We start from the raw sequence: 12,429 nt of genomic DNA, 5'->3' as shown, positions 1-12,429 counted from the left end.
CAGATCCAGAAACAGAACATTGCCTCGCTTGAGCCCCTCCCAGTCGCTCAGCCACTCCCCAGGGGTAACCAGTATCTTGACCTTGAGCAGCATAGATTAGTTTTGCTGTTTTGGCTTCATGTAAATGGGAGATGCAACATGAGCTCTTTTGTGTCTAGTTTCCTTAGGTGTGTGTGATGCATCTATGTCGCCGTGTGCTTTTTCAGGTCATTGTCATTACTGTAGAGCATTCTGCTGGGTGACTACCCCACAAGATCTCCTGTTTATGCATTCTTCTGATGGGCATTTAGGTTTGTTGGTTTTTTTTTACTTTGGGGCCAATATGACCATAGTTGCTATGAGCAATCTTGTACACATCTTGTGGTGCCCACAAGCACATGTTTCTGTTGAGCATAGACCTAGGAGTGGAATTGCCATGTTATACGTTGCACATTAGGAGGTGCTGCCACCAAGTTTTATAAAGTGGTGGTACAACCTCCCTCCTACCAGCAGTGTGAAGGCTCCTATTGCCCCACACCCTGTAGGCTTTCTATTCCCAGTTTGCAAGTGAGGAAGACCAAGAGGTAAAGTGCCTTGTCCCAAACACAGCTAGCGAGTCCTAAGACCAGGACTCGCTCACTCGTTTAATCCCAGATATTGGCTGAGCTTACACTCTGTGTCAGCCCTCTGCTGGTAGGTGGGGGGGTCACTGGTCACCCTGATGCACATGGTCCATACCCTCATGGAACTTCTCGTTGGGCTGAATTAAATCTGAACTCAGATCTGTTCGATGCCAACAGATGTTTATGCTTTTCTACTCTGTCACTTTTTCTCTATACTCCCTTGGAGCTCAGCAAAGTGCTTGGCACACAGTAGGTGCTCATTAAGTGTGGGTTTAAATGAATGAAGGCATGGGAAATCTTAATAAGACCCTCCCTGCACTGAAGAGCACATCTATGGAGGTCTTCTGGATGCAAAACACAGGAAAAGAGTGTTATCTCTGGTATTTCTGGGTTGATGAGCAAACCCAGGCATATTTAGTCTCAGGATAAGCCTTCATCAGGCCTTTACTTCTGGAATCCAAACTCAGGACCCTGTCAGGGGATCTCTGCACCCTTAAGAGCTGCAATTTATTATGGGGGAGGACAGGATGTCCATGGAGTCTGTGTAAAGTTTTGGGGGCAGTGGAAGCCCCACTCTAAGGGAGACTTAAGGTTACAAGAGGTAGAATCTTCTTCCGATCATCAACAGGCAGCTGGACACTCAGGCCTGGCCTGGGGAGGGTTGGCTGGACACACAGCTGGTTGAGTTCATGAGCAGAAGGCTATTCTGTAAGGAGAGGAGTTGGTGTCAGTCACCAGCTTGTCCGCTCCTCCAACCCCCAGGTGCACAGGGAAGAAAACTCATCCACCCATGCCAGCCAAGGGCCTGTGCCCGGAGCATTCCCATTACAACTCTTTCCAAATGATATCTGATTATTTGCTCTTATTGTCAATCATTCACTAGACTGTGAGCTCCATGAGGGTGGGGACTATATCTGTTTAATCTGCAACTGGGGTGGGTGGTCTCAGGTTTGGGGTGGGGCCAGTGCTCCCTAAAGGATTGAGAGGAAGAGCTACAGTCTCTGGTAATGTGGAGGTTTAGGTGACTTAGTGGGGCCCAGCCTGCTTGTAGGAGTGCCCTCTGCTGTCCCAGCTCTCTTGAGGGCAGGAATGTGGTCTCCTCTAAGTGTTCTCAGAGCGTGTGCAGACACTGCTCCCTCAACAGGCCTCACTGGGGGCCCCGGTGGGGCAGCTCTTCCAGCCATTTTCCCATCCTGCGTCCTCCCTGAATGGATGCAGACACTCACCCATGAGGCTTTTCAGCAGTTTCACATCCAGCTGCCCGAGGATTTCACCAATTAGAGGGCATACCTGCACCACCAGCACAGAGAGAAGGGTCAGATCTGGGACGGGGAAAAGGAAACTACAGGGCCTGTGGTGGCAGCTTAGACCAGGGGTCCTCAAACTACGGCCCGCGGGCCACATGCAAATACGAATACTGTATTTGTTCCCGTTTTGTTTTTTTACTTCAAAATAAGATATGTGCAGTGTGCATAGGAATTTGTTCATAGTTTTTTGTTTTTTTTAAACTATAGTCCGGCCTTCCAACTGTCTGAGGGGCAGTGAACTGGCCCCCTGTTTAAAAAGTTTGAGGACCCCTGGCTTAGACTCTACTGGATTTCCTTCCACATGGAATCGTGGCAAGAGTGGCTTGGCTTCCTTGTATTGAGTGCCAACTGCATGCTAGGTGCCATACACAACACTTCCATGTTTTATCCCCCTGAATCCTCACAACATCTTTATGAAATTTGGGACTGCGGTGGTTCCCACGCTACAGATGGGAAACCGAGGCCCAGGGAGTCTAAGTCACCTGCCCAAGGATACACAGTCAGTAGGAGGGCAAAACTGAACATTTTAATTGAGATCTTTCAGATTCTAAATCCCAAGATTTGAAACTCTTTGCTAAACTGCCAATATATATGCCCAGACCCTCGGACTGAAGGAGGCCCAAGCCAAACATATTTTTCTCAAACTTACCTGATCTTCTATTAGATGTGGGATAACTTTTTCCAGATTTTGTCTAAAATTGCGGACAAAATGTTTTACCTTTGCTGAGAGATCTCTAGAAAGAGAGGTAGATGTACAGAATAGATAAATACAGACAAAACGTTACTAGGTGCAGTATATTGACTATACCTTACACCGTTATGTCATCTGTTGCTGGCCCTCTACAAGGAGCATCAGTGACAGCAGCAAAGGAGCAATTCAGAGAGGCGACTTGTCCAAGGTCGCACAGCTCGTAAGTGTAGGTTAGATTAGATTCAGTCAGTGAGCTCCAGAGTCCGCAAGTCTTTCCCCTGCCCTGTCCTCTCGGTGAATGTCTGGTATGATCTAAGAACTCAGTGAATGTCTGATGAGTAAATGAATGGACATTCACTGAGAACTTTGTTGCTTTCAGCATTCTGGACCCACATGGAGAAATCAGAGAGAAATCTTGCCCTCGAGGGACTCATAGTCTATTGAGGTTGACAGACTTGGTCAGCCAGTGTATAGATCTTCCTTTAGCTTTTTTTATTTATTTATGTCTTGTTCACTACTGTATCACTAGCATGAAGCATGCTGTGCCTGGCAAATAGTAAGTTCTCAGTAAATATTTGTTAGTGAATGAGTGGTGAAGAGGAGCTTTAGAAAAGGAAGGGCATCCCAGCAAAAGGATCTGCATGTGCAAAAGCACGGTGGTGTGAAAATAAATGGTGTGTTGATGAAGGGGTGGGTCCTTGAGAGAGACTATGGGGTAAAGGGCTGCAGGGTGGGGCAGGGGAGAGGACAAGTAGGGCCTTGAGTGACATCCAGGAGTCTGCATACTGAGGCCATTGGAGAGCCACTGGGAGGTTTGAGGCAGCGGCTGGGGGACATGACTAGATTCTTGTGCTAGAAAGTTGCTTCTGCTGCAGGAGGAGAATGGAGTGAAGGAGGTGAGGTACAGTCAAGGAAAGTCGGAGGAGGCTCCTGCAATGGCCCAGGAAGTGGACCATGGGCTGCACAGTGAAGGATGGAGAGCAGGGAGCAGTGGGGGCTGCCAGGAAGTCAATGTTGGGAGCCGGTGAAGATGGGCTGCAAGGAGTGAGGAGGAGGAAGAGTCTGGTTTCTTTCTGGGAAGGTGGCAGGGCCATCACTGGGAGGGAACACAGGAGAAGGAACAGATCCTGGGGAAAGGGTGAGATCTGTTTGGGGTCCGTCCAGGAGGTGGTGGAGACATGTCAGGAAGCTAGGGCCAGCGAGGGCTAGTCAGGAAGGGGCCCAGCCCTGGGGTTTGCAGCTAGGACCTTACTCAGATAGAACTGTTGTATGGACGCTGCTGGGCTCCACGCGGCAATTGCCTATTGCCAGATCCCTCCGGCCAAACTCATCTTTCTCCAGCCAGAACTCCACAGAGAGGTTCATGCGTGCATGTGTCGTTGCAGTCTTGTTTTTGAAGGGCCTCCTGAGGATGAGAGAGGGAGGAAGAGGGCAAAGGGCAGGAAACAGAGAAAAGGCAGGAGGTGGAAGCAGCCAACATGAAGAGTGGCTCTCCGTGTGGATGGCACTGTCTACACTCTGAGTCCTTTTCAACAAACCAGCCCAGTGGGGCTCCATGTTGCCGGCGTGTTAAATCCTGTGTTCAGTGGTTAAGGAGGAGACTGCTATTAGCCAGAGTGGCTTCTGAAAATCCTTTTAATAGAGCAGATTAGGGGGCTTTGGAAATTCAAAGGTTGAGAGTTTACTTAATTTTTAGGTTTTCACTGTTGAGCTGCAGCCTCCCTTTCCTTGAGGCAGTAGATGTTAAAGGATAGTTTGAACAGAAGAGAAAGGTGATGAGATACAGTGCTTCTCTTTTTTAAGTCAGTGTAGTGAATTCACAGAGATTTAAATGAGCAAATGATCTGCCTCCACCGACCAGTGATTGCCATCCACATTTCAGCTGAAGGAACTAAGGCTCAGAGACATGAAGTGACTAGCCCAAGGTCACACAGTGAGTGAATTTGGAAACCAAGATTTGAAACCAGGTTGGGGCCAGAAAGATCTGTGTTCCACAGGTTGCCAAATTCCCTCCCTTACCCCCCACCCCACCCCCACCCCAGCTCCCTGGTTCCCAGTGAGGAGGAGGCGCACCTCTTACACCTGCCTCTATATGACTTACACACTCAAGTCAATGTCAAATTCAAGTGAGATGTTTGCTGAGAACCACTCCTTAGGGACAGACATCTGGATTCTGCCATAGTCCAGCTGAATGTTGGTGATGTTGGCACTACACAAGGAAAGAACAGAGATCCAGTGAGGGTGAGGGACCTCAGACATCAAGGCCTCGGGCTGACAAACAAGGCTGGTTTGTCTATAAAAAGGGCCTGGCAGTGCATTTGGAGTCAGAGCCTTTTATAGATGATCTGAGGGCAAGAGCCACCTACAGGAGCCCTAGGCTGCAAGCTGTCCCAGCGTGCCCTCGCAGTTCCACGCTGTCATATTGGTTTGTGTAGCCCATAGCCAACTGCAGACCCAGACCCTAGGCCTGTTCTCACACCAAGCCTCCCCGCTCAGTAGATGGCTCCACCACCTCCCCAGGTTACCCAGGCCCAAACCCCAGGAACTGTCTTTAATTCTCTCCATCCCTCATTTCCACGTTCACACCATCAGCAAATCATGTTGTGTCTGCTTGCAAAATACATCCAGAGTTTGGCCACTTCCCACCACCTCTGTTGATTTTACCTGGTCCAGGTTACCATCTCTTCCTGTCTGGAGATACTCTAGTTCTTCTGGGCTGCCGGTCCTGATCTTGGCCTCTCTATGACCGTTCTCCATGTGGCAGCCAAAGGGACCTAACTCCCCTCTCACTCAACATTCTCCACTGGTTTCTCGCTGCTCTTGGAATAAAATCCAAACTACCCACCACAGCCCTTTTGACCTTCAGTGCCTGGCCTCAGCTGCCATCTTGCTCACCCAGCCACATGGGACTTGTTCTTTTTTCAAACATCAATTTCCTTCCTACCTCAGGGTCTTCCCACTTCCTGCTACCCATGTCCCTCATGTTACTTGCTTCTTCATTCAGGTTTCTACCTAAGGGTTATCTCTTTTTTTCTTTTTAAATTGATTTCAGAGAGGAAGGAAATGGGAGAGAGCGAGAGGGAGGGAGGGAGGGAGGGAGGGAGAGAGAGAGAGAGAGAGAGAGAGAGAGAGATCAATGATGAGATGGAATCATTGATCAGCTGCCTCCTGCATGCCCCATATTGGGGATGGAACCCACAACCCGGACATGGGCCCTGACTGGGAATCAAACTATGACCTCCTGGTTCATAGATCAATGCTCAGCCACTGAGCCACACCAGCTGGGCAGGGTTACCTCTATAGACAGATCCTCCTGATCAGCTCCCTCACTCTCACCTTTCACCTTGATATATTTGTCTTCTCCACATCTTCTTTCACCTGAAATTAGTTATTTACTTTTGTGGCCTATCTCACTAACTAGGACTTAGATCCCAAAAGGCAGTGACTATATGTCTGGTTTATAGGTGTATTCTCAGTACCCAGCCTAGGTCCTGGTACATAGTAGGTGCTCAATGAATATTTGTAACAATTGTTTAAGGAATGGGTGGAGGGAGGTGATCATGGCTGTGCCCATCAAGAAAAACCCTGCTGGGGAGTATTGGTGCTCATTAAAATGGAGAGAATGAGGGATTCGAGTCAGAGAGTAGGGAGCTCCAGGCACAGCAGGTGTACGTGAGCATCTTTGAGACTGGGAAGCTGGGGAGGTCTGCATCCATCAAGAGGAAGGTGTGAAAATGGAGGTGAGCAGGACAGGCCCAGTTCTGTGAGTTTAATTGTAGCTACTGATGGCTAGGCATCCACCATGTGCAGCAGAGAAAACTTCCCAAAACTCCCAGCAACAGGGACAATTATTCTGCCCATTTCATTGATGAGGACTCAAGGCTGAAGCTTAGAGAGTTCAAATGCCTTGCCCAGAGTCACACAGCTATCAGGCAATAGAGTGGGGTTCAGATGTCTGACTCTAGTCCTCGGTTCCTTTGGCGCCCCGGATGTTCATCCAGTCTGTGATCTGGGTACCAGGGTTCTAGATGAGGCCAGAATGGTCCAGTAATTTCCCCAAGGTTGATGGCAGAGGCAGGGTTTAAATGAGGAAACGTTTACTCCCAAGCCTTCACTTTTAATTACTCTGCTGTGCTGCCTTCCCAAATACCCCCACTCTATCCTGATCATCCTTCTACTGGGCCTTACATCTCCTTCCAATCTTCCCTCGTCCCAGTCCTTGAACTTCCATTCTCTAGCCCTGCCTTCTGACCCCATAGCTCTATAAAGAGTCCCAGGGCCAGGGATGGGGTTCAGGGTCTCACCTGCCTTCTTGCTGCTGCTGGAGGCTCATGCTATCACCGATTAGCCAGGCCACCATCCCTGCAGTCACCTGCTTTGAGTTATTCAGACTGCCCAGGAGGCAGATGTTCTGAATTCGGCCCTCTGCATTGTGCTTCATGAGGCCCTGGGTAATAACTGGAAATGGATAAGGCGTCGGTGACATTGCACGATGTCAGGGAAAAGACGGGGGATTTGGAGTCAGGAGGCTTGAGTTGCATCTCGTGCACCCACTTGCTGAGTGCTTGGTGCCTGTCACCCCCCTGCCCCCAACACTGAGATCCACATTCTTCATCTGTGAACTTATGCTCGGCTGGGGTGATCTGAGATTCCTGCAGAGGGTCTGGTGGGCAACAGCGGCTCAAAGGAGATCTTTTGGTTGAAGGTTCACTCAGAGCTGTATCTCTGAGTCTGGAGCACAGAGCCCAACACAGAGCCACAATCACAATAAATGTTGGTTGAAGATGAAAATAAGTGGGCCAATCAGTAGATGAGTGGATAAAAAAAGCTATGGTACATTTACACCATGGAATACTATGCAGCTGTAAAAAAAAAAAAAAAAAAAAAAGAAAGAAAAAAAAAAAAGAGGAGACAGCATGGAGAGACCTGGGGAGTAATATGCTAAGAGAAATAGGCCAGTCAGAGAAAGACAAGTATCACATGATCTCACTCATATGGGGAATCAAATGAACAAAATAAACTGATGAACAAAATAGATCCAGAGACATAGAAGCATGAAACAGACTGATGAATTTCAGAGGAAAGGAGGGGGTGGAAGGTGGATGGAATGAGATTAACTGAGGAACTTATATGCATATATGCATAGCCCATGGACACAGACAATACTAATAGTGTGGTGAAGGCCTGAGAGGGGTGGGTGTGAGGTGGAGGGAGTCAACGGGGGGAAAAAGGAACATTTGTAATATTTCCAACAATATAGATACATTTAAAAGTTAAATAAAAATTAAAGTAAATATTCCTACAAGCAGCATATATATTGTACATACACCTTTGTGCACGTGCTTCATAGAATAGATATCTAGAAGTGAAAGCAGTGGGCTAAGGGATCTTTTAAATTATGATTAAATACTGCCGCGTTACCTTTCAAAGCTAACATTTTTAAAAGTATTATGTTAACTCAAAATTATGTATTCTGCTTTTTTCATAGTTTAACATTGGGCACATAGATAAAGAATACTTTATTTATTTGACCATTTCTCTGTTATTAAATTTTAAGTGGCTTCTCCACTGTTCTCAAAACTGCCTGGTACTGGCACAAGAATAGGCATATAGATCAATGGAATAGAATAGAGAGCCCAGAAATCGGCCCGAACCAATATGCTCAATTAATATTTGACAAAGGAGGCAAGAACATACAATGGAGCCAAGACAGTCTCTTCAATAAATGGTGTTGGGAAAATTGGACAGATATATGCAAGAAAATGAAACTAGACCACCAACTTACACCATACACAAAAATAAACTCAAAATGGATAAAGGACTTAAATGTACGACAGGAAACCATAAAAATTCTAGAAGAATCCAAAGGCAACAAAATCTCAGACATATGCCGAAGCAATTTCTTCACTGATACAGCTCCTAGGGCACTTGAAACTAAAGAAAAAATGAACAAATGGGACTACATCAAAATAAAAAGCTTCTGCACAGCAAAAGAAACCATCAACAAAACAACGAGAAAACCCACTGTGTGGGAAAACATATTTGCCAATGACATATCTGATAAGGGCCTAATCTCCAAAATTTATAGGGAACTCATACAACTTAACAAAAGAAAGATAAACAATCCAATCAAAAAATGGGCAAAGGACCTAAATAGACACCTTTCAAAAGAGGACATTCAGAAAGCCGAGAGACATATGAAAACATGCTCAAAGTCACTAATCATCCGAGAGATGCAAATCAAAACAGCAATGAGGTACCATCTCACACCGGTCAGACTGGCTATCATCAACAAATCAACAAACGACAAGTGCTGGAGAGGATGTGGAGAAAAAGGAACACTTGTGCACTGCTGGTGGGAATGCAGACTGGTGCAGCCACTATGGAAGACAGTATGGAGTTTCCTCAAAAAACTGAAAATGGAACTCCCATTTGACCCTGTGATCCCACTTCTAGGAATATATCCCAAGAAACCAGAAACACCAATCAGAAAGGATATATGCATCCCTATGTTCATAGCAGCACAATTCACCATAGCTAAGATCTGGAAACAGCTAAGTGCCCATCAGTAGATGAATGGATTAGAAAACTGTGGTACATCTACACGATGGAATACTATGCTGCTCTAAAAAGGAAGGAACTCTTACCATTTGCAATGTCATGGATGGAGCTGGAGAGCATTATGCTAAGTGAAATAAGCCAGTCAATAAAGGAAAAATACCACATGATCTCACTCATTCATGGACAATAGAGACCATTATAAACTTTTGAACAATAATAGATACAGAGGCAGAGCTGCCTCAAACAGATTGTCAAACTGTAGCGGGAAGGCCGGGGAGGGTTGGGGGGCAGGAGGTAGGGGGGTAAGAGATCAACTAAAGGACTTGTATGCATGCATATAAGCATAACCAATGGACATAAGACACTGGGGGATAGGGGAGGCTAGGGGACTGTCTAGGGTGGGGGGATAAAATGGATACATATGTAATACCCTTTGTAATACTTTAAGCAATAAAAAAATAAATAAATAAATAAATAAATAAAATTTTAAGTGGCTTCTGGTTTTCCACCAATAAGAAGAGATGCTGTGTTTAAATTATCTGGGAATATGGGTTTTCAGTGTTTTAAATGATGATTTCTTAGCATGGTTAACATTTGTGCATACTTCTGAATTCTTTTCCAATTTTACTGTAGTATTAACAATTATATTTTAATTTGTCGCATTCATTAAACTTAATATGTAGACCTAGGGAGGTTGAATTTTTTTTCTATATGTGTTTTCTAGACTATCTTCTTTTGTAATATATATATATATTTCAGAGGAAAGGCAAGGGAGAGATAGAAACATCAATGATGAGAGAGAATCAACAATTGGTTGCCTCATGCACACCTCACACTGGGGATGGAGCCCATATCTGGGCATGTGCCCTGACCGGGAATCGAACCATGACCTCCTGGTTCATAGGCTGACACTCAACCACTGAGCAACACTGGCCAGGCTTTCAGTCTGCAGGCCGACGCTCTATCCACTGAGCCAAACCAGTCAGGGCTGGCCAGGCTTTAATAAAACTAACTGAAATATATATATATGGGCAAATAAAGAGAGAATAAATGTAAATCTTCTCACACCATGCCCAGAATAAACTGAGTGGAGCTCCCATCAGGAAAGAATGAATTCCAAAAGGGAAAGGGATTTTAAAAGCTATGGACATGTTTAAGTTCTTCCTCTCTTGGCTCTGGACTCTCCTGCCCAGGATGGGTCCAGCTCTGACAAACCCCAGAGCTCACCATAGGACACATTTATTTCACTGTCTTGACCCTTCCTATGATCAGGACCCGTACTACGGGTTACTGCAGAGCTGCATTGTTATACCTCACCCTCCGTCCTCCAGGATCAGCTCCCAGACCCCTTTTCAGCTCCCTGTGTTTCTGCTGCCTAGAAACTAAAGTTGTGTCTGGAGTCACAGATCTGGGTTCAAATCTTAGCTCTGTTAGCTCCCTGATTCTGGATTTCCTCATCTGTATAATACAGTGATGGCGAACCTATGACAGGCATGTCAGAGGTGACACGCGAACTCATTTTTTTTTGGTTGATTTTTCTTTGTTAAATGGCATTTAAATATATAAAATAAATATCAAAAATATGTCTTTGTTTTACTATGGTTGCAAATATCAAAAAATTTCTATATGTGACACGGCACCAGAGTTTAGTTAGGGGTTTTCAAAATGCTGACACGCCGAGCTCAAAAGGTTCGCCATCACTGGTATAATAGGAGCAGTAATAATACCCACTTCATGGAATTCTTTTAAAAATATATTTTTTTTTATTTCAGAAAGGAATGGAGAGGGAGAGGGAGAGGGAGAGGGAGAGGGAGAGGGAGAGGGAGAGGGAGAGGGAGAGGGAGAGGGAGAGGAGAGGGAGAGGGAGAGGGAGAGGGAGAGGGAGAGGGAGAGGGTGGGGCCCTAATCCAATAGGACTAGTGCCCTTACAAGAAGAGAAAGAGACCAGTGCATTCTCTCTCTCTGCAACACACAGAGGAAAGGCCATGTGAGGACACAGCAAGAAGGTGGCCATCTGCAGGCTAGGAAGAAAGGTTTCACCAGAAACACACCCTGTGGGCACCTTGATCTTGGATTTTCAATCTCCATAACTGTGAGAAAGTGCCTGTTGTTTTAGCCACTTGGTCTGTGGTATCCTGCCATGGCAGCCCAAGTAGGCTGGCACAGATGAATACTCTCCAGTGCTGGGGAACAGGAAGAGACAGGTGTGCTTGTTTATGACTGGAGTTAGCGTAGACTGGCACTGACATCCTACAGTGAAATCTGGCAACCTTTAGTTAAATTGAGTTTTCATCTGCCATAGAGCCCAGCTATTTGTCTTTGGGTATATCTCAGAGACGTTCCCCGAGAGACACATGCCAGGATGTTCATCTCAGAGTAGTTTACAATGGTGGGGAGTTAGAGACAACTCAAGTGTCCATCCCTAGGGAAATGGCCAAGTGGTGGTGAAGTGGATGAATATCTGCGCCAGTCTGGAGCCACAGTATCAACAGTGTTCAGTGAAACCAGTCAGAAGCAATGAGATCTATTGGGCAATATCATTAGGTAAAGTAAAAACACTGCATGCTTTACAAAGATCTGGGCATATTTAAACTCACACACACTGCAGTGCCTGCCAAGAAAGAGGGAATGGGAGTGCAAATAAGAGGTAAAAAGGAAAATAACATAAAATCAAATCAAAGAGGGGCCTTGCCCTGACTCATGATAATGATAATGTGCTATGAATTGGTGCATGATCAAGTCAGCCTCAATTGTCCGTACTTGAGGTCTAAGAAAAAAGGAAGAAAAGAGGGTGAGTGACTGACCCAGTGCCATACAGCAGGTCAGTGGCGAGGCCCAGATGATGCCTTCCCCACCCACCCTGTGACAACAGGCAGAGCATGGGCTTAGCTTACTTCTCACCAGGGTGGATTTGCTGCTTGTGTGGGCCTTGGCCAGGCCAGGCCAGGGCTGCTTGTGCAGTGCTGAGGGCAAGGACAGCAAACAGAGGAGGATCAGGAGCTTCCAAAATGGATGCATCTTGGGTTCTGGGACCTGCAGGTGTCAAGAAGGGTCAGGTGGCTGTGGGGGTGGCCGTTGGGATAGGTGGACTCAAGGTTTTCTGCGAGAAGATTTCATCAGAGTTAGCCCCCAGAATGCTGTGGGGGAGGTGTTGTGATGAGCTCTGGCAGCTGGTCACATGGTGAAGGCAGCAGGTAGAGCCCGGGGGGAGCCCAGGGCTCTAGCAGGGCCCTTGTTGCTTGGAGACACCCACTAGAGCCCTCTGTTG

The 12,429-nt window shown here is 46.4% G+C and overlaps 1 protein-coding gene across 1 annotated transcript; it reads right to left on the bottom strand.

The window, feature by feature from the left end:
• Positions 1 to 1,303: 1,303 nt before the first annotated feature.
• Positions 1,304 to 12,179, bottom strand: BPIFA3 (BPI fold containing family A member 3). Its single transcript, XM_059707506.1, has 7 exons — positions 12,056 to 12,179; positions 6,905 to 7,058; positions 4,702 to 4,809; positions 3,853 to 4,005; positions 2,559 to 2,643; positions 1,829 to 1,892; positions 1,304 to 1,308 (listed from the first exon to the last, which is right to left on the bottom strand). The coding sequence occupies exons 1-7, from the start codon at positions 12,177 to 12,179 to the stop codon at positions 1,304 to 1,306; spliced, it is 693 nt and encodes a 230-aa protein (XP_059563489.1).
• Positions 12,180 to 12,429: the final 250 nt, after the last annotated feature.

This window comes from Myotis daubentonii, chromosome 8, assembly GCF_963259705.1.
Source record: "Myotis daubentonii chromosome 8, mMyoDau2.1, whole genome shotgun sequence".
Lineage (NCBI taxonomy): Eukaryota > Metazoa > Chordata > Mammalia > Chiroptera > Vespertilionidae > Myotis > Myotis daubentonii.
The sequence above is the reverse complement of the archived record's forward strand: the minus strand, read 5'-3'. Positions and strand labels throughout refer to the sequence as shown.

Excerpts from the sequence above, each read along its gene's own strand:
- BPIFA3 (XM_059707506.1), bottom strand. The coding sequence starts at position 12,179 with ATGCATCCATTTTGGAAGCTCCTGATCCTCCTCTGTTTGCTGTCCTTG. Across the intron at positions 7,059-12,055 it reads CAAATCCACCCTGGTGAGAA|TTATTACCCAGGGCCTCATG; the intron begins GTAAGCTAAGCC and ends ATCCATTTCCAG. Across the intron at positions 1,893-2,558 it reads CACATCTAATAGAAGATCAG|GTATGCCCTCTAATTGGTGA; the intron begins GTAAGTTTGAGA and ends CTGGTGGTGCAG.